Source organism: Mustela lutreola, chromosome 4 (assembly GCF_030435805.1).
Source record: "Mustela lutreola isolate mMusLut2 chromosome 4, mMusLut2.pri, whole genome shotgun sequence".
NCBI lineage: Eukaryota > Metazoa > Chordata > Mammalia > Carnivora > Mustelidae > Mustela > Mustela lutreola.
In genome coordinates this window covers 32,532,939-32,555,630 of record NC_081293.1, presented here as the reverse complement: position 1 = coordinate 32,555,630, position 22,692 = coordinate 32,532,939, and the positions used below count along the sequence as shown (strand labels likewise).

Sequence of the window (22,692 nt, the reverse complement as noted above, 5' to 3'; positions counted from 1 at the left end):
TTGATAACCAATTTCTCACATGTGTTATAACCATGAGTATGTCAATCTTATCATTCTTATCACTGGGTAAAAAGAAGAAATATAAACTGTTGCTAATCCAGCAGGTGTTTATGTCTGAATTTAAATACATTGTGTATTGTTTTGTCCAGATGCTTTGGGAAAATGGAATTAATGGCATTTTAGCAGATGAAATGGGATTGGGAAAGACTGTTCAGTGTATTGCTACAATTGCGTTGATGATTCAGAGAGGAGTACCTGGACCTTTTCTCGTCTGTGGCCCTTTGTCTACACTTCCTAATTGGATGGCAGAATTCCAGAGATTTACACCAGATGTAAGATAGGTTTCCTTTTGTTGAATATATTATCATTTCTATAATTGTTTTGTTGCCTGAATTGTAAAATTATTATTATAATTGATTTTTGTACTACATCTTGAGGGTTGTGTTTTTTGTTTTAAGTTTTTTTTTTTTGTTTTTTTTTTTTTTAAAGATTTTATTTATTTACTTGTCAGAGATAGAGGGAGAGAGAGCGAGTGAGCACAGGCAGACAGAGAGGCAGGCAGAGGCAGAGGGAGAAGCAGGCTCCCTGCTGAGCAAGGAGCCCGATGTGGCACTCGATCCCAGGGTGCTGGGATCATGACCTGAGCCGAAGGCAGCTGCCCAACCAATGAGCCACCCAGGCATCCCTGTTTTAAGTTTTTTTAAGTAATCTCTACACCCAGTGTGGGACTTGAACTCATGACCCCAAGGTCAAGAGTTGCATGCTCCTCTGACTGAGCCAGCTAGGAACCCCTAGTTGAATTATTTTTCAAAGGGTAGCGAAATCCATGTTACGTGTATACGTAAGAGTAGGTATTAGTAATCTCAGGTATTTGCCAAAAATACCCCTGAATGATTTTCAGTGCATTGGATAATTTCATTCACATCAAGACTGACATAGGTAGAAATTATTTCTTACTGTGGTGTTTTCCTTCCATATATTTATGTCGTCTTAGCCATATCCTTGCCTTATATTTTATTTGTTTTCATGGCTTATTTTATTCTCTTTTATTAGTAAAATAATTTTTTAGAGGTGATGGACTCATTTTGCTATAGAAAAATAGAGTTAAGATTAATCATCTTTTTTCTCCTTAATGATAAATTTTGTATTTTCCAAATTGTTAATAATTTGCATTTTGTCCTTAAGTTTGTTACAAATCAATATAAAATCTTTTAGATTCCTACTATGCTATATCATGGGACCCAGCAGGAACGTCGAAAATTGGTAAAGAATATTCACAGACGAAAAGGGACACTGCAGATTCATCCTGTGGTAATTACTTCATTTGAAATAGCCATGAGAGACCGAAATGCGTTACAGGTATTGGTCTCTATGGAATTCTTTGTGATCCATAAACCACATTTTTCTTAGTTCATAGCACTTTCGCACCATCTGGTAACATTTGTTGATTTTTTTTTTACCCCCTGATGGAAACAGTGGATTGTGTTCTACAGATTCTTTCAGAAACCAAAAGTTGGCATTAACAGATTAAGAAGGTTGTAGTCTTTAACAAGAAAATTGAAACGACAGCACCTTGACCTTTAGCCATAATATCATTCTAGTGTGTTAAATTCAGCTAGACATAAATCTAATCTGAGACTATGTTCCAGATATGTCTGACATGTGATTTAAGTATATAGAACTCACCCATTTAATTTTAATTAAATAAGAATAGCATATATGAAGACAAGTTATTTTTAGACTGTCTTATGGCTATATGGTGTTTTAGTGTATGTTGTAGCTACTTAATTAGTGCTCAAGTTATGTAGTTGGAAAGTTAACCTTTGCTCATTGTCTCTCAGTTCATTTTTTGGTATTTGCACTTTTCTATCACTGCTCCACCTATTTCACATTTAGTTCTAAATTTACAACTTTTCCTTTTTCTGTCTGGTATATCAGAATTTACTTGTGTGCTGGTGGAAATTTGGGCTATGAATTGCAGTTACGTTACTTCTTCACAATAAAAGTGATATACACTGCTTGTAGAAGAAAGCATACAGACTTCAAAGCAGTTGTAATTCTGAGAATGCTGAGAATTCTGAGAATATTAAGTATTTTTGTTAGCATATAGATATAATTTATTTATTGTGTCTTGAAAATTCAGTTTTCTACTAAATAATATAACATGACCTTTCTAGTTATTTTGACCTCCCTATCCTGACCATATTGGAACAGATGAGCCTTATTGTCAATTCCATTTGCTAGTGGTTAGAATTTTTATAATTTTCCCTTTCACTGAAGTTAGGACATTATTTTAAGGATCTTCACTTTGAGGGTACAGGGCACTTATTCCTGACTGGCAGCAGAAGTATCTGTTAACTTAGGAAATTTTTTTGGGGGGGGGTAAGATTTTATTTATTTGACAGAAACATAGCAAGAGAGGGAACACAAATAGAAGGAGTGGGAGCAGGAGAAAGAAACAGGCTTCATGCCAAGCAGGGAGCTTGATATGGAGCCTGATCCCAGGATCCTGGGATCATAACCTGAACCGAAGGCAGACACTTAACGACTGAGCCACCCAGGCACCCAACTTATAAAATCATTTTTCAGAACCCTCATTTCTGTTGCATTGGGTTTTCTCTTTGCTTTTACGTATTCATTTATATTTGTTTTGCTTTTTTATGGTACATGTCTTATAGTGAGAGATTACTTAGGTTATCTGGTATTACCAGCAAAAGCAGTCCCAATTTGTTTTTTTCTTTTAAAAAAAAAAGTCATAATATTAAAAAAAATTTTTTTAAGATTTTATTTATTTATTTGACAGAGACAGGGAACACAAGCAGGGGGAGTACAAGAGGGAGAAGCAGGCTTCCCGCAGAACAGGGAGCCCAATGCGGGGCTCAATCCCAGGACCCTAGGATCATGATCTGAGCCAAAGGCAGATGCTTAATGACTGAGACACTCAGGTGCCCCCCAAAACTTTTTTTTAAAAATTCTGCTATGAATCTGTTAGAATGAAATGCAAAATATGTCCCATTTCATGTTCTTTCCCCCAATTTGCCAATCTTGTTCTCCAAGGATACCTACAATTGCCAGCTTGGTATTTATATTTCCCAGAAATAGTCCATATTTTTGCATTTTTAAACAGCAAAATAGATGAACTTTAAGACTACCTGATCAAAATAAAAGAGAAAGCACAGATAATAAAAATGAGAGTAAGAAGCTTTGTGCAGTGGCTGTATTGTAGCCAATGAGGTTTATCCGAGGTACAATTATTGCTAATTGAAAAATGAGAGTAAGATTTTTGTTATAGTTTTGCTTTTTTTTCTCCTTTGAGTTGATGATACTCAGAGTAAGATTGTAGTTTTGTTGTTTTTGCTTTCTTTTTTTTAACAAGGTTTTGAAAAATGAGAAATTATATTTTTATGACAACTTACTGAAAGTAGATGGATGGCTTTCTGTGAGGATAGAAATTACTAAAACTGCCCCCAGAAGAAAGGCAAAGCCTAAACAAATCAGTAATTATATTAAGAAACTGAGAACACCATCAGATTAGAATGTCCATTTCAGATGAAGTTCTCAAGAATGAAAATTCTAATATTTAATGTTTCAGAGCATGTGGCACTAATAAAGCTTTAGTTCTTTTTTAGGAATCTAGTATAACACTAATCAAAACCTGATAAAGCATTACCCAGGGAAACCACGGACTGCTTTTTTTTTTTTCCCTGTTTCTTTTAAGATTTATTTTTAGAGAGAGATAATGAGAGGAAGCACGAGTGGGAGGGGTAAAGGAGGAAGGAAAGAATCTCAGGCGGACTCCACACTGAGTGCAGAGCCCAGTGCCGGGCTCCATCGCACAACCTGAGCCAAAATCAAGTAGGACACACAACCAGTTGTACTGCCCAAGTGTCCCCAGACTGCCTGAATAAAGAATGTGAATAGAAAAAATTTAAATACATAATAGCAGGTGGACTTTATTAGTTCATAGCCAAGGGAAGTCTATTTTAGGAACAAAAGTATGCATCAGTTTTAGAAGATAAATTTATCCTTTTAGTAGATCAGAAGAAAACATGACCATCTCAATAGATACAGAAATGCCATTTGATAAAATCGAACATCCATCCCCAAAGAAGTTTTATTTTTAGAATTGTTTTTTTAAAAAATTGTAATATCATCATTTTAAAGTTTTTCCCTAAATTCCTTTTCTAGCACTGCTATTGGAAATACTTAATAGTAGATGAAGGACACAGAATTAAGAACATGAAATGCCGTCTAATCAGGGAGTTAAAACGATTCAATGCAGATAACAAACTTCTTTTGACTGGTACTCCCTTGCAAAACAATTTATCAGAACTTTGGTCATTGCTAAACTTTTTGTTGCCAGATGTATTTGATGACTTGAAAAGGTAGGTAAGCCAGTTATTTAACTATTTTCTATATTTTTCTAATCTCAAATCTGCTCTTAGTCAAAATTAATTCCTTTCTCCTAGGTAGTTGGATTAAAAATGATAGCTTTTTGGCAACTTCTTTGTGGTATATATATGTTAATATAATTGATTTGTGGAGTAGGTTAAGTTGTAATCATTTTTTTCTCTTACAGCTTTGAATCTTGGTTTGATATCACTAGTCTTTCTGAAACTGCTGAAGATATTATTGCTAAAGAAAGAGAACAGAACGTATTGCATATGCTGCACCAGGTTGTGATTTTGTCTTATTCTGCTTACTATGGACTCCAAATGAAAAAGGAACTGCATAGATTATCTTTTGTAATAGATTTTTAAAAAGTGACCTCTAGGGCTGGGAGAAGAGCAAGGGAATAAGTTACATCTAAAGGGGGCAGGGGACTCTTCATTTTTCAAGACTTGATAGTATTTTTATTTATCTACTTATCTATCTATCTATCTATTTATTTATTTAAAGATTATTTATTTGACAGATAGAGATCATAAGTAGGCAGAGAGGCAGGCAGAGGGAGGGGGGAAACAGGCTCCCTGCTGAACAGAGAGCCCCATGCGGGGCTTGATTCCAGGACCCTGAGACCATGACCTGAGCCTCTGAGCCACGCAGGCACCCAAGACTTGATAGTACTTTTAAAGGAAAAAAGAGAAAGAAGGGATTAAGAAGTGTGTGGAGAGAGTATTGCCTGAAAGCATACGAATTCACATACGTTTATTCATGTTTAAATTTTAGATTCTAACACCTTTCTTACTGAGAAGACTAAAATCTGATGTTGCTCTTGAAGTTCCTCCAAAACGAGAAGTAGTTGTTTATGCACCACTTTCTAAGAAACAAGAGATCTTTTATACAGCTATTGTGAACCGTACAATTGCAAACATGTTTGGATGCAGTGAGGTAGAGTATGGCTTTGACATAAACTGGAAATAACAATTGGTATTGGAAATTCCTTGATTAATTTCAGTCTTAGATCTTATCACCTGTTTTTAGGACTTACAGAATATGAATTTCTAACTAGAGTATATAGCAATAACGAAAGTTGTCTTCTAGTAATTCTGTGATCCTACTAAAATTGAAGTGATGGTTCATGCATTAATTGCTTTATAGTTATCTGGAATGTTTGTTAAAATTTTTTATTCCTATCCCAGATTAATCCAAATTATGCTATGTGGGGATGGACTAGGAAATAACAGGCACACACTATATACAAGAGTTTCCCAGCTAGACCAATCCCCCATACACAATCCCTTTATAGGAGGTTACTGGTCTTCAAAAATGTAATAGAATACCTTATTTGAAAGAAATATCTTCTTTCATTACCCACCATATTATATTAAAGTAGAATGTGATTATCTTAAAAGATTAGGGGACCCTTAAATTTTGTTTAAATGTCTAGACTTTCTGCTGTATACCATGTACCAATCTATTTTTCAAGACATTTATGGTTCTATACATTTCTGTTTTGTGTAGCCTTTAGATTCTGTTCCCCAATTTTTATTATAATTAAAGAGAAGATCTGGTTTTTGAGCTATTAGAAATTTATAATCATTGCTTATTGTGAGGAATTTCATTGCAGTGTTATACCAGTCCAAAGAAATGTTCTCTAATGCAGATATGTGGTGCTCCTTAACCCTAAGTTACTAAATTCTTTTATATAAGTTCAAAACAATTCTATCCATCCTTAATTTTTTCCACTGAGATACGAAGGCATTTACTATAATGCTCTGATACTGTCATAAGCATTTAAAATACTTAGACTTAATATGACCACATTTGCACGTGGCCAAAGTTTATGGAGCCTTTATTTTGTGCCTTTGGAAATTCCTAAACTTGATAATGAAAGAAAATTATTTTTTTCTTTATATCTTAAAACATTTGCACGTAAAAATATTACAATTCACTTTTATGTATTTAGAATTTAAGTGTATAGGTTCTTTAACATATATTCCTTTTTAATTATTCACTTTTAGAAAGAAACTGTAGAGCTAAGTCCCACTGGACGACCAAGACGGCGAACTAGAAAGTCAATAAATTACAGCAAAATAGATGATTTCCCTAATGAATTGGAAAAATTGCTCAGTCAAATGCAGCCAGAAGTAGACCGAGAAAGGTGTGAGTTTAAAATAAATTTAAGTGTTCTTTAAACTGTGATACTTTTTGTATTTCTCACATTCATGGATTATATGTTTTTGGTAGAGCTGTTGTGGAAACAAATATCCCTATAGAATCTGAGGTTAATCTGAAGCTGCAGAATATAATGATGCTCCTTCGTAAGTGCTGTAATCATCCATATTTGATTGAGTACCCTATAGACCCGGTCACACAAGAGTTTAAGGTGAATACCATTTAATAATGTACTATTTTGATTTCTGTAACTACCCCTTTGTCCCTCCCATTCCTCGCTCCCCACCCTTTCTCCTGCTCCCCATCAAATAAATAAATCTTTAAGAGAAATCGACATTTGTGCTGTAAGTTTAAACTTAACATTCTGTTATTATAAAGCCTCTGGGAGAGGAGTGAGAAGGATAGTTCAAGGTTGAGCTTAGATTAATTTTTTTGTGAAATCGTTCATTTTATTTATTTTTTGAGAGAGAGTGTGTGCTCAATGTTGAGCAAGGGAGAGAATCTTAAGCAGGCTCTATCCTCCATGTTGAGCCCTATGTGGGGCTTAATCTCATGAAGCTGAGATAATGACTTGAGCTGAAATCAAGAGACAGACACTTAACCAACTGAGCCATTCAGTTGCCCCCATTTTAAATTCCAGAGTATGTCTTTCCTTGAGAAAGAATTGTCTTCTGATTTAAAAAGATCAAATGATAAGGTCATTTTGTTTTTTAAAGTTTTATGGAGACTTGTCATTGAGAATGAACTATTTACCTAGATTTTATTTTGACAAAAACAGATTATTGGTAATTATTGTAACTGTTTTTTCTCTTCTCTGCTTTTAAGATTGATGAGGAATTGATAGCAAATTCTGGGAAATTCTTAATTTTGGATCGAATGCTGCCAGAACTAAAAGCCAGAGGGCACAAGGTGGTACTTTTGATCGGATTTTTGATTATTTAATTACTTCTATTAATTAGTATAGATACTAAGATATATTTAAATTTCAGGTGCTGCTTTTTTCACAAATGACAAGAATGTTGGACATTTTGATGGATTATTGCCACTTCAGAAATTTCAACTTTAGCAGGCTTGATGGAACCATGTCTTATTCAGAGAGAGAAAAAAATGTAAGATTACTTCAGTCATACATACCAAATTATCTTTTGTAACTATCTAGGTTTCTAAAGTAATGTTCAGAGTAGAATCACAAATTGATAGACTAAAAACCTTGTAGTAGGCTCAAACACAGGCATTTTTTTTAAACTGATTTTTTTAAAGATTTTATTTATTTATTTGACAGACAGAGATCACAGGTAGGCAGAGAAGGGGGGAAGCAGGCTTCCCACCAAGCAGAGAGCCCAATGCAGGGCTCAATCCCAGGACCCCAATATCATGACCTGAGCCAAAAACAGAGGCTGAACCCACTGAGCCACCTAGGCGCCCCAAACACATAAACATTTTTATTTAGTATTAGTAAGTCTTAATTTTTTAAAAAGATATTTATTTATTTATTTGACATCAAGAGACATAGCGAGAGAGCAAGTATAAGCAGGGGGAGGGAGAAGCAGACTTCCTGCTGAGCAGGGAGCCTGATGTGGGGCTCAGTCCCAGGACTCTGGGATTCATGACCGGAGCCAAAGTGAGATGCTTAACGACTGAGCCATCAAAGCGCCCCTTAATGTTTCTTAAGTTATATATTTTTCTGGTCCAACTTGATTTAATAATATCCTACTTCACTACCACTGTAAGAATGTTGAGAGAATAATACTTTTTTTCCCTCCTGATTTTGGCTCTTATCTCTATCCTAACATTTCACTGAAGATTTAAAATCTAAGCAGTTGAAAGAGTTTTATAGGAACATCTATAAATCTGAGAACCTGTCATTAAGCTTATACTGTTCCTTTTGGTCATATGCTTGTGATACAGAATCAGTCTATTTCTGTATCCATTTAACATTTTATCTTTTGGGGAGCACTTTAAAATAAAATTATAGATAATAATTCCCTTCTATTATTTCGGCATATTTTGTCTTTTGGGGTGAATTTTACGTATCATGAAGTGCATAAAGTCAAGTGTACATTTTCTGAGTTTTGATGAATGCAAACTTAACATCACTCAGCAAGTTCTCTCATGCCCCCTCTCAAGGAACCCACTTTTCCTGCCTACCCCATCCACTGGAAACCACTTGGGGTTTTAGTTGTTTTGGTCACTCTGTTTTTAAGATTTTAAAGAGAGGTTGGTCTAGACTTTTTTTTTATTTTTTAAATAAAATTAGGTATTCTTCCTTCAAATTTTTTTTTTTTTTTGAGGATTTTATTTCTTGGAGAGAGAGAGAGAGCACAAGCAGGGGGAGCGGCAGAGGAGGTGGGAGAGAAGCAGGCTCCCACAGAGCAGGGAGCCTGATGCAGGGCTCCATACTCTGGGATCATGACCTGAACTGAAGGCAGACACTTAACGGACTGAGCCATCCAAGCACCCCAACAAAAATATCCTTAATAAAAGAGGGGCTTGGTAAACAAATGAAGGTAACATAAGCAGATGTTTAATATGTTAAACATAATTGCTCCTAGATCTAAATGACTGATTCGGTTTCCTATGGGTACATCTTTTAATTGCTGTAATTAAAAACAGTTTCCCTCCTCAGTTCTTTGGACTAAAGTTCTCTTTTCTTTTTTTCTAGTGCTCATAGCTATGATTTAATACACGAAAGGATACAGATTAAGATCAATAAAAAGAAAAGTTGTAGGGTGAAGTCTAGGAGAAGCTAGATGTGACTTTTCAGTGAGGTCACATAGACAGCACTAAATTCTCCCAGCAGCAATTTATAATTGCACATCTGAAGTAAGCCAGGGAAGCTCATCTGAGCCTTGCTGTCCGTGGTTTCCATTGAGGGTTAGTCATATAGGCGTGATGTATCTATGTGATTGGCCTGAGCTACCTGGTCTCAAGCACCTCTGAAGATCAAATTGATGGAGCTTCCCAGGGTTACAGTCTTAGCCGGGCAGTAGGTAATGTTTAACGATTTTTAAATTTCATGAATGGGAAGTCTTGATAACTTTCTCTTTTCAGCAAATCATTTTTTTCCCCCCAACTTTCATGACTTCTGGGTTTTCAGTGTTTATTTATTCCACATCTGAAGAATTCATACCTAGTTTGAAGAGTTTTGGCTTATTGGGGCAACTGGGTGGCTCAGTTGGTTAAATGGCTGCCTTTGCCTCAGGTCATGATCCCAATGTCCTAGGATTGAGGCCCACATCAGGCTCCCTGCTCACTGGGGAGCCTGCTTCTGCCTCTGCCTCTGCATTGCATTGATGGTTCAGTAGTAGAATTCTTACCTGCCTCAACCTCTGTGTGCTCTGCCTACTTGTACTCTGTCTGTCTGTCAAATAAATAAATAAATAAATAAATAAAATCTTTTTTAAAAAAAAAAGAATGCTGGCTTATTATATCCCTTGGCATTGCTGTCCCCACTCCTTTGCTATAAACACATGGTTATAAGATGGTTGCTCCACAGGCAGAACAATATCCGCATTCTAGGTGTAACAGTTTCTTTCTTAAGTTTACCTTTTTTTTTCCCTTGCTTTTAGATGCACAGCTTCAACACAGATCCAGATGTGTTTATCTTCTTAGTAAGTACACGAGCTGGTGGCCTGGGCATTAATTTGACTGCAGCAGATACAGTTATCATTTATGATAGTGATTGGGTAAGTTGGAAGTATAGCAATATGCTGTTATATTTCCATTCTGAATTTTTTATCTTTCATTGTATGCTTTGCAGTTTTCTTTATCTGTTTGTAAAAGGTATTCGATCTTAAGACAAAAATCATTATCAAGTGCCCTGTTTGTAAAGTCTTGAATATGTATTATCATTGAAACTATTCTAGAAATCTAAAATGAGTTAAGACACTTTGACAGATTCTGATTGGATCATGCATTTAACTTCAATAGGAGTTTAAATAACTTTAAAGTTAAACTATTAAATATTATTTTTCTTTTCACTTTAAGAATCCCCAGTCTGATCTTCAGGCCCAGGATAGATGTCATAGAATTGGTCAGACAAAGCCAGTTGTTGTATATCGTCTTGTCACAGCAAATACTATCGATCAGAAAATTGTGGAAAGAGCAGCTGCTAAAAGGAAACTGGAAAAGTTGATCATCCACAAAAGTAAATTATACTTAATATTTTTTAACATTCTTTTTTATTATGTTCAGTTAACTACTATGTAGTACATCATTAGTTTTTATGTAGTGTTCAGTGACTCATTAGTTGTGTATAACACCCAGTGCTCATCACAGCATGTGTCCTCCTTAATATGCATCACCATGTCACACCCCACCCCCCCCCACCTGCCTTCCCTGTGAAATGTCAGTTTGTTTCCCGGGGTTCTTAAGTCATTCATGGTTCACCTGCCTCTGATTGCTCCCCTTTCAGAGTTCTCTGCCTCCCCTATGGTCCTCCATGGTATTTCTTATGTTCCACATATGAGTGAAACCATATAATTGTCTTTCTCTGCTTGACTTACTTGGCATAATCCCCTCCAGTTCCATCTATGTTGATTCAAAGGTTGGGTATTCATCCTTTTTTTTTTTTTTTTTTAAATTTTAAAGATTTTATTTATTTATGTGGCAGACAGAGATCACAAGTAGGCAGAGAGAGAGGAGGAAGCAGGCTCCCCGCCGAGCAGAGAGCCCGATGCGGGGCTCAATCCCAGGGTCCTGGGATCCCAGGTCGTCAGGACCCTGAGACCTGCCTGGGCCGAAGGCAGAGGCTTTGACCCACTGAGTCCCCCAGGTGCCCCTAGAAAAGTTCTTTTTTCCTCCAGTGTAAATTCTAACTACAATCTAAATGTTCCAACAAGTCAAATTAAAGATTTCTAAAACCTAAACCATATGTCCCTCAAAATCAGATACACTAGAGAAAGTATTTTCAAGTAGACAGCAGGTAGGAAAAGTAGCATAAAACAATTGAGTAGTGATTTTCAACATTATCATTTTCCCATTTCTCTAGGCTTCATAACTTACAGATTTTTTCAACTTTTTTTTTTAACATAGCCCTGAAGCTAATTTATCTGAATAGAATTTTATATTGAATGAATAGAAGTAGAACTTATCCAAAGAATCTTAGGGAATAAAATATAAAATACCAATGCCTCACTTACTTTACTTCCCCTACCTCTCAGAATCTTTTCCAGTTTAAGAAAACACTGTATCTGTGCCTGGGTCAGTCAGTTAAGCACCCCACTCTTGATTTCAGCTCAGGTCATGATCTCAGAGTCGTAAGACTGAGCCACACACTGGGTTCTGTGCTGCATGCAAAGCCTGTTCTCTCTCCCTTTTCCTCTGCCCCACAACCCTCTCTCCCTCTCTTAAAAAACAAAAACACAGTATTTGAAAAATACTAGGTTTGAAATGATGAAATGGACATTCTACAGAACCAAATATTTGAAATACTGAGTTCAACCGAGTAAACATTTTTTTTTAATAGCACTACTTCAACATATCTTTAATACTCTAATACTTAATATACTGGACTAGTAAGAAGCAGCTTGACGTTTTCTTGAAGACTTTCAACAGGCAATCTCTTTTCAGGAATAAGCATTAACATTATGCCAAATTCCCATGACAGAATTGAGGATATGGCACTTTGAAAGTGTTGTCCTGGATGGTTTTCTTTGCCCCTCTGTTCATCTAAGCACCAGTGTTTTTCTTCATGCATGTTTATAGTCACGCCAACCTAGTTTAGGTCTTTATACCAACAAATTCCCCACCATCTATTTTTTTTTTTTTAAGATTTTATTTATTTGAAAGACAGAGATCACAAGTAGGCAGAGAGACAGGCAGAGAGAGGAAGGGAAGCAGGCTTCCTGCTGAGCAGAGAGCCCAATGTGGGGCTTGATCCCAGGACCCTGGGATCATGACCTGAGCCGAAGGCAGAGGCTTTAACCCACTGAGCCACCCAGGTGCCCCTCATGTATCCATTCTTAAGTTGGTTGACATGTAAATTGTTTTCCAGATTTTTGTTTTTATGAAAAAGCTGCTCTTGTACAACTGTTTGTGGACATATGCCTTTATTTTTTCATGGTCTTTGGGTGGGTGTATGTTTACCTATAGGAAGCTACTAAACTTTGCCCTAAGTGGACATACCATTTTATACTTCTGCCATGAAAGTATGAGAGTTATGGTTGCTTTTTATCCTTATCAACACTTGGTTTTGCCTTTTCTTTTTAACATAAGACATTCTAATTGGTGTGTAATGTAGTATATTTTGGCTTTAAAAGTGATTTTCAGGGTTTCTAATTTCCTGAACCTTTTTTCTAGATCATTTCAAAGGTGGTCAGTCTGGATTAAATCAATCTAAGAACTTCTTAGACCCTAAGGAATTAATGGAATTATTAAAATCTAGAGATTATGAAAGGTATGATTTTGCTTAATATACATTTTTTACAAAAATGTAATTCACAGTTTTGATTTATCGTATGGACTTGAATATTTTGTTTTCTTACAGGGAAGTAAAAGGATCAAGAGAGAAGGTCATTAGTGATAAAGATCTGGAGTTATTGCTAGATCGAAGTGATCTCATTGGCAAGTATCATGCTTTTACTTTCTTTAAGGGAAAGTGAAACAGACATTTTAAAAGAAAGAGTAGTGGGCACCTGAGTGGCTCAGTGGGTTAAGCCGCTGCCTTCTGCTCAGGTCATGATCTCAGGGTCCTGGGATGGAGTCCCGCATCGGGCTCTCTGCTCAGCAGGGAGCCTGCTTCCTCCTTTCTCACTCTGCCTGCCTCTCTGCCTACTTGTGATCTCTCTCTGTCAAATAAATAAATAAAATTTAAAAAAATAAAATAAAAATAAAAAAATAAAAGAGAGTAGTAATATTTAATGTACCCCTTTATGTAATTCATTCAGCCACTAGTCCACAGCATTTAACCAATCTTTTCTCATTGTAATTCTCTTTTGTCAGAATCTTAAAATCATGAGATTTTATCCATCTTTTACTCAGGCATCTTTTACCAAGAAGAACCTCTCTTTAAATATAGTCACTATATCATTATATTATTACATTTAAGAATATTGGCAGTAAAACTTCTCTTGATATCCTTTACCTAGGCCATATTGAGATTTCTCCAGTGGTCTTTACAGTTGGAATCAGGATCCAAATTTCATTGTTGACTTTGTCTCTTTTCTTCTATAACACCTTCCTCACTTTTGTTTTTCCAAGTCATTGACAAAAACTAGATTATTTGCTCTGTGCAATGACCTGCATTCTGAAATTGGCTGGTTTTTTTTTAAAACCCCTTTTGTGTTGTTCTTTGATTTTTTTTTTCAATCTACTTATTTTCTGAAAAGTGTAAATAGCTATATATGTAGCTGTACAAGCTTAATTAGATCTAGGTTCCATTTCTTAGGAATACTTTGTTCATTCTCTCTTTGAGAAAAGCACTTGTTAGCATTTAATGAGGCTCCTTCCATGTGGCTTCAAGCTACCAGGACACAGCGCCTTCCCTCCCTAGCCCCCGATGCCAACGCACCATTAATATTCTCAGCTGTTCTGCTAAAGAATTTGGCCTTCTATGATGTCAAGCTGCTTTAGGAACTTTCCCTGTCCCAGAACTCTGTAGCTTGATCGAATTTCATCATCGAATGATAGGATCAGCTCTAATCTTGTTCTTTGGCAGCATTTACCAGTGTTTGCTTACTGATAGGGTCCAATTTATCAAGGTTGCAGATGTGCAGAAGCTCTGATTCCTCTTTAAGCAGTATTGTGCCATACCAACTTTTCCAAAGTAACCTGGGTGATAGTTGTTGAAGTTGATGACCCTGGCTTCCTGGGTGCTTCTGGTGCTTGCCAATGTGGCCGTGGTTCACATGGTCCTGAGATTTCTGTGTCTTTCTTAGTCTGGATGGGACATTAGCATCCAAAACAGCTGTCATCAGAGTTAAAAATCCTTCCGGGGAGAACATATATCTGAGTTTCTTATTTTTAGTGAGCTAGGATTGGTCAGCTGATTCAGGCTGATATTAAAAAGTTTTCTGCCCTTCTGTTCGACCTGTTGGTTTTAGTATCCATTGATGATGATTGTTTAGAACCATTATTTCCTGAAAGATTGCAAAAATTGTGATATTTCCTCTTTTGTTATTCCTTCATTAGTTAGAATTAGTTTATTAAGAACTTTTACCTATCAATTATTTGGTTATTCTATAGGGGATACAGTCCATACAGGTGAGGCAGGATAAGTTGCTTCCTTTATTTATCAGTCTTTAGAATAATGAATTGATGTCTATCATGGTAACCATAAATAATCTTGAAAACAAATGCAATAAATATTTAAAACATCATTTCCTGATTATATTATTAACATACTACCAGTATCTATGCTCTTGATTGTATTATATTTGTATAGTGGAAATAGTGTATAATGCTGTACTCTGCACATCTTTTCCCAACCCTAGTTCAACACCGTTATGTTGGTAGCTTGGTATTGATGATGATAGGGATATTTAATACCATGGAGAAAGGAAAAAAATACAAATCAGGGCCTTTGATGGGACAGGGCATCAGGGGAGCCAGTTAAACGTTTATGAGCACATCACTGGGTTTAATTTCTTGATGTCTTTAGCTTTGTTTCAAATAGCTCTTTTTAAAATTGTGCTCTTTGTCTTCTTATCATTGAGTTGAAAGAAGTCTTTATATATTCAAGATATAAGTCCTTTATCTGGTACATGTTCTACAGATACTTCCTCCCAGTCTGTAGCTTAGCTTGCATGTTCGTTGTTCTTTTTTTTTTAAAACTAAATTCTGTACCTAGTATGGGGCTTGAACTCCTGACCCTGAGATCAAGAGTCACATGCGGTACCTTCCGGGCCAGCCAGGTACTCCTTGTCTTGCATTTTTCTTAAGTAGTGTCTTTTGAAGGTCAAAAATGTTTAAGTTTTATAAAGTCCAGTTTATCTTTTTTTGTTACCGCTCATGATTTTGATGTCATCTCTAAGTAATCTTTGACTAGCAAGGGTCATGGTGTTTTTCTTCAAAGAGTTATGGTTTTAGTTGTTGTATTTGAAATAATTTTTCTGTAGAGTATGAGGTTAAGGTCTAAATTTTTTGTGCATTGTTGTTACTCAGTTGTCCCAGCACCATTTGTTGAAAAGATTATTCTTTCCCTAATGAATTGCCTTAGCAATGTTACTGAAAGTCAGTTGATCATGAATGTAACAGTTTATTTCTGTACTTCCAACTCTGGCCCCTTGATCTGTTTGTCAATCCTATGCCACTACCACACTGTTCTTGATTTATTATAGCTTATTATAGCTTTGTGGTCAGTTGTGAGTGAATCCAATTTTGTTCTTTTTCAAAATAAGTTTTTAGCTATTCTGGATTTTTTTTTTTTTTTTAAGATTTGATTTCTTTATTTGACAGAGAGATCACAAGTAGGCAGAGAGGCAGGCAGAGAGCCCAATGACCCTGGGATCCCATGAGCCCAGGACCCTGGGATCATGACCTGAGCAGAAGGCAGAGGTTTTAACCCACCGAGCCACCCAGGCGCCCCGCTATTCTGGACTTTTTTGTTTTTTGTTTTAAGATTTTACTGATTTATTTGACAGAGTGAGAGCACAAACAAAGGGAGGAGCAGGGAGCCTGATGGGGGGCTCAATCCTAGGATTCTGGGATCATGACCTGAACTGAAGGCAGACGTCCAATTGACTGAGCTACCCAGGAGCCCATATTCCGGGATGTTTGCGTGTTTATAGTTTTCAAATAGTTCAGGAAAATGAGAAAGATAAAGCCCTATGGCCACATTTTAAATACATTATTAAATAAAAATCAGTTATATGGGGTGCCCAGCTGTCTCAGTCTGCGGAGTATGCATCTCTTGATCTTGATCTTGATCTAAAGGTGATCTTGACCCACATTAGGTGTAGAGATCACTAAAAAATAAAAATCTTACATGGAGTGGGTGGTTGGGTTATGGACTTCGGGGAGGGTATGTGATATGGTGAGTGCTGTAAAATGTATAAGCCTGATGATTCACAGACCTGTACCCCGGGGGCAAATAATATATTATATGTTAATAAAAATAATTAATTAAAAAAATGGGGGAAAATCTTAAAATAAAAAAAATCAGTTGTATAGAAGGAATGTAAAGATGGTATAATATTTGCATTATCTGAATAAAGGAGAACTAGATACTGAAAACCCACTTGAGATAACATCATAATCACCTCATATTTCTTAAACTAGACAGGGAGAGGAATGTTGTTTATCTGGTAAAATGCATCTATCCAGTAAGTTACTAAAATCAAGAACATTCAAAGATAACCGCTCTCACTCCCACTGTACAGTATACAACATTGCACAATTTACAAGGAAGTCCTAACACTATAAAATAATAAAAGGTTTACGGGAGTAGTATTTAATTTTACCCTTAAAAGTACTTTAAGTAGTTAATTAAGTACTTTAAAAGTAAATTAAGTAGTACTTAATTCTTACAGGGGGTATAATCATCTCCATAGAATGTAAGGGAATTGAGAAGTGTTTAGATAGCATTCAGGAAGGTTGCTATTAATTAATAGTATGTGTGAGGCACCTGGGTGGCTCAATTGGTTAAGCGACTGCCTTCAGGTCATGATCCTGGAGTCCCAGGATCAAGTCCCACATCAGGCTCCCTGATTAGCGGGGAGTCTGCTTCTCCCTCTGACCCTCCCCACTCTCATTCTCTCTTTCAAATAAATTTTAAAAACTCATGAAAAAAAATTAATAGTATGTGTATCAACAGTAATTATTTTGAAAATAAGCTTCCAGTAACTACAAAACTGTAACATGCCTAGGATTAAGTGTAACAATTTCTTTAAGGCCATTATGGACAAAATTATGAAACATAGGACTGAACAAATGTACATATTTCACTATATTCATGGATGTGAATGATGAATATAGTGAAATATGTATGTGTTAAAATATAAGTTGCTATTCCCCAACTTAACTTACATTTCTTATATTTCTTCCTAATTAAAGCTCCAGTATGACTCTTTAAAGAACTATGACAGGCAGTTTTAAAACTTTATGTGGAAGAGAAAAGGGCCAACAGCCAAGACAATTTTTAAGAACCACAAAGTATTCCATATCATGTATTAAGACATAATTTAAAGGTCACAATAACCAAGACTAGAATTAGGATATAATAAGATAAATGAACCAGTGGTTTGGCAGATTGAGAAAGCCAACCAAACTTGTGCTGAAAATCAGTGAATGACAGAAATGGCAATTTAAACTAGAGAGGGGAAATTTCTGTTATTCAAATACATGATGTGGGGACATTTCTAACCAACAGCTGGGAGACTTCATATCATACTCAGTGACACATTCTAGATAAGTTAATCTAATTGGAGAAAACCTCAATATTTTTTTTTGTTAATTAACATATAATGTATTATTTGTTTCAGGGCTACAGGTCTGTGAATCATTAGTCTTATACAATTCACAGCACTTAACATAGCACACACCCTCCCCAGTGTCCATAACCCAGCCACCCTATCCTTTCCCCACACCCCAGCAACCCTCAGTTTGTTTCCTGAGATTTAGAGACTCTTATGGTTTTTCTCCCTCCCTGGTCCCATCTTGTTTCATTTTTTCCCTCCCTCCTCACCACCACACCCATCCTGCCTCTCAAATTCCTCATATCAGAGAGATCATATAATTGTCTTTCTCTGATGAATTTATTTCGAACAGAGGAATATATTTGTATGATTTTTAGAACAGGGAAATAATTCTCAAGGTACAAAATTAAATGAATAGATTGATAGATTTTATTACGTTAAAGACTTGTATAAATACAGATGACACCATAAGCAGAGATGAGTGACAAACCACAGAAATATGTGCAACACATAACAGACAGGAAGTGTTTATTACATATAGATAACTAAGTCAGCAAGAAAAATGGACAACTTGAGCAGGCAGCTACCAGGAAAGAAGTGGCAGTTAACATTCAAAGATGCTACAACATCCAAAGAAATTGGAGTAATGGCATTCAAAATCAGTAGAGATTCCATAAACAAAAACATAAAAGACCACATATTAGCAGTGAGGGGTGTGTATGAAGATAAATTTTCATGGTATCTTGCTTACCAGCTTTTAAACTAATCACGATTGGGCTTTTTTTCTTTCTTTCTTTTTTTTTTTAATATATATGACAGATCACAAGCAGACAGAGGCAGGCAGAAGGGGGAGGGGAAGCAGGCTTCCTGCTGAGCAGAGAGCCCAATGTGGGACTTGATCCCAGGACCTTGAGATCATGACCTGAGCCAAAGACAGAGGCTTAACTCTCAGAGCCACCCAGGTGCCTCTGTTTTGTTTTGTTTTTTAAAACATCTCCAAATGTAATTGTAAATTGGTGCTCTAAACTTGTGTATCTTAAATTCAGAAGTGATTTTGATTAGCAAACTGATGTTTATCTGTTCCCTAGATGCCAGTTCTCATTGTAATAAGAGGAGTATGCTTTACTTTCTCACTTTTGCTATGTTGACTATTGATTAAGGAATAAAGTGTCCCACATTCCTGTGGGTTTTTAAACTTTGGCCAGATGACTCTTCTCATAACAATATGTTGGACGTCTCTTTTAAGATTCATTTTTAGGTTTGTAACTTTTTAAAAAAATAAATCCTTGTTTATATATTTTTCTCTTAGATCAAATGAATGCCTCAGGACCGATTAAAGAGAAGATGGGGATTTTCAAGATTCTAGAAAATTCTGAGGATTCCAGTCCTGAATGTTTGTTTTAAAGTGGAGCTAAAGACTATCTTTTAAAGTTCTTGTTTACATCTAGTGATTTACCTACATTGGTTTTAAAATTCAGATTATCCACTTTATCCTGTTGATTGTATCAGTTTACATAATGACTCTTGTACCATTGCATAATCAGTAGGTGGTAATTCTCTGAGCCTTATTAAGAACAAAAGAGTATTCATAGTAACTTTAGATTTTCCGTTAATTTTTCAGGCTCAGTAATATTTTTGGGTACAGGCTGATGTGTACTTAACCACTGCCAGATTTATACAGTCTTCCTGTGGAAGTTTAATATCTTTTTCCCCGCTTTTAGCAGTACAGTTCATGGGTTTGGGGTACTTCAGTTATGGAGTAGGCTTCAATGGGGGAAAGATTGGGATTATACTTTCTGTTGTTTAAATAAGAAATTGTTTGATTTTAGGGTCTATTTCTATAAAATAGTTTACCAAATAAATGTTTGTTATAAGATGATCTCATCAAATTATTTTTTTCAGAAAAATAATGGCTCAGGTGAAATAATAACAAACATCTTGACTGGCGTTGTGATTCAATATTATGTTGACTTGATTTTATTCATTAGTACTGTACACATATATAAAGATTTCAACTGGACATTGGTTCTTGCAGTGCAGGCTTTTGAAAAAACTGTAGGGTCTTGATAAAAGAAGTGGTAGTATGTCACGCAAAAAAACAAAGAATAGAACAAGGAAGAAGAGACCTTGAAAATGTATAGTAGGAGGAGTAAATATTACCCGAGAGAGGAAAACAGAATGTAGGAATGTAAGTAATGTAAAATTCATGGTATATGATAGATGAACATAAAGACCAAAATAGGAACAAGTTAGGCCCTGTATGTATATCAGACTATGAAGAAGAGAGTTCCTGAATGTTCCCTGAGCCATTTCTGTGTAGGTGGTTTGTCTCTTGGGAAAATGTTATATTCAATGTAGATATTATCCTTGCCAGAGGGTAATTGAGCTGGGACTCAGAAGAAAACCGTTTTGAGAGAATATTCAGTCTGATGAAAAGACTACAGAGAGGTGTATTTTTCAAGTGGGAATGTTTACCAGCCAATCATGCTGACCAAACATCCCCAAACTTGGTTGCTTAGTAGTCCTCCTAAGTTTCCCTACTCTGTTCTATTTTGTTCTCCAATGACTATTTCATGGGTTCCACCTCTGTCTTCAAATCTGTAGTAACTCCTCTCTCACCTTGCTACCTGTTGGCACTGAGGAAATAGAATCAGAAGAGAACTTGAAAGTTGCCAGACAGCATCTATAACCACCACCACCCCCGCATCTGTGCCCATGTATCCTTCTGTCCTGCTACTGTGGATATATTGTCCTAGCTAGAACCAACAAAAGTGTCTCATTTCTTTCTCGTAAGGAAAACTCCTTGGAAAGTTGTAGGTATGCAATTTTTTGGTGGTGGTTGTTCTCTTCCTTTTTTTTTTCTGAACCTCTTCTAGTCATCCCTGTCTTTCCATTGGAACATTTCTTAACTGTCACCTCAGTTTGCTTGATCTTTTTTTTTTTTTTTTTTTTTAAGCTTATATGTCAGAGAGAGAGCACAGGCAGACAGAGTGGCAGACAGAGGCAGAGGGAGAAGCAGGCTCCCTGCTGAGAAAGGAGCCCAATGTGGGACTCAATCCCAGGATACTGGGATCATGACCTGAGCTGAAGGCAGCTGCTTAATGGACTGAGCCACCCAGCATTTCAGTTTGCTTGATCTTTAAGCAACGTTTCCTACAGTTGTATAACCTCCACTAAGCAATTTCTGTATTTTGCTAGTTTCTAGCAAACATATCACCTGGTTTTCCTTCCTACTTCTCTGGTCCTTTCTTAATCCCCTTAGCTATTTGTTTCTTATGTCTTTGAGCCCTAGACTTTAGAATGTCCCAAGCAAAGCTTGGGGTTCCCTTGGTGGTCCTACTTCATTGCTTTAAATAGATGACTCAGATTTATATCTCTAGCCAGAATCTTTGTCCTGAACTTCCTTCCAGCTGACTACTTGACATTCTTACTTGGTTGCCTGACTCAAACAGTTCCAAACCTGAGTTTATGAACTCATGTGCCAGCACGTTGAGACTAACCTGAGCAGGAGCCAGGATTCAGATGCTTAACTGACTGTGCCAACAAGGTGCCCTGGAACTTTAACATTTCTATGCAAACATGTTTGATGGCGTCTTTCAATGTCTTGGCAATTACATATGATTTTTTAGTCTTAGCGGTTTAAAGTAATACTTTATGAGAAGACTAAAAAGCAATAGTGCTTATATTCACAACATTAGTTGTTTCTATTTTAAGGTCCATACTCAATTATTTTGGTTTTGAGCTTCTTTTTAAATTAATGGCAGGTAAGTTTTTGTGATCCTATTTGTTGTATTAGCCAGTACATTTCCACAAATAACATAGTGTACTTATTTACTTCACCATCAATTATGGTTACCAAATTAAGCCCAAGGAATCATACTTAAGAATAAAAATCTTCTAAATCTCCTTTGCTACTTTGGAATCACTTATTGTCATGACTTGATTTACTACCATTACTGTTATGTTCAGAGAACATGTAACTTGTCAAAATCTAGTGAAGTTTTGGGCACCTGAGTGGCTCAGTTGGTTAAGTGTCCCCAGCTCTTTGTTTTGGCTCAGGTCTTGATCCTGAGGTCCTGGGATCAAGCCCCATGTTGGCTGCCCACTCAGCAGGGAGTCTGCTTCTCCCACTTCCTCTCCCCCAACCACCAACCTCATGTTCTCTCTCTCTAAAATAAATGAATAAAATCTTTAGCTCCAATTCATGAGCTATGTCTGCAGAGTCCATTATGAGAAACAAAAGCATAGATTTTTCCTAATCTCTCTTTCACAAATTTGTGCGCTAACCAGATCAATCAGCAGATTGATCCCCAAGTCACACCTCTGAATCTTTGTTTATTCCTGAGTCTTGTTACTTAATATCCATCACTGGCTTCATTGAATATCACCATTTGAAGAGAAGTCTCTTAGAGGTGTGTGGGGAAATTATGTGAGCTGCTCCTTTTCTCTAAGTATTGAAGAAATTTATAAAGTATGCCTGCCTCTCTTCATACTCCGTACTCTGACCACTTACCCACCTAAGGTGGTCAGATTCAGGTTTCATTCCTTTTCTAGCTTTAATAAGTTCTTGAATGAAATATAAAAATAGCGTAGTTGTTAGAAAAACATGACAGACTTCTTTACTTCTTATGGGTGTATAACTTCAGGAGAGTATAGAATCAAGTGCTTAGTTGTACGCGTGCATCCACCGTAACTGCCTGTGTTATAGCTAGCATCTCTGTAGGTTCTCTGTTCCTCCTAATTAAACCCTACCCCAAGGTAACCACTTTTGTAATCTTTA

General features: G+C 36.3%; 1 protein-coding gene and 1 pseudogene across 1 annotated transcript in view; both read left to right on the top strand.

Annotated features, from left to right (window-relative positions):
- HELLS (helicase, lymphoid specific) overlaps positions 1-19,791 on the top strand; it is a 39,293-nt gene extending 19,502 nt beyond the window's left edge. The window contains exons 9-22 of the mRNA XM_059169407.1: positions 150-332; positions 1,216-1,359; positions 4,189-4,385; positions 4,580-4,676; positions 5,170-5,331; positions 6,405-6,544; positions 6,631-6,769; positions 7,384-7,467; positions 7,548-7,667; positions 10,128-10,244; positions 10,546-10,705; positions 12,859-12,955; positions 13,046-13,122; positions 19,222-19,791. Of these exons, the coding sequence (XP_059025390.1) occupies positions 150-332; positions 1,216-1,359; positions 4,189-4,385; positions 4,580-4,676; positions 5,170-5,331; positions 6,405-6,544; positions 6,631-6,769; positions 7,384-7,467; positions 7,548-7,667; positions 10,128-10,244; positions 10,546-10,705; positions 12,859-12,955; positions 13,046-13,122; positions 19,222-19,316 (1,812 nt within the window). The 3' untranslated portion in view covers positions 19,317-19,791. The remainder of the gene's footprint in view (positions 1-149; positions 333-1,215; positions 1,360-4,188; positions 4,386-4,579; positions 4,677-5,169; positions 5,332-6,404; positions 6,545-6,630; positions 6,770-7,383; positions 7,468-7,547; positions 7,668-10,127; positions 10,245-10,545; positions 10,706-12,858; positions 12,956-13,045; positions 13,123-19,221) is intronic.
- LOC131830875 (U4 spliceosomal RNA) lies at positions 3,201-3,273 on the top strand (annotated as a pseudogene).
- Positions 19,792-22,692: the final 2,901 nt, after the last annotated feature.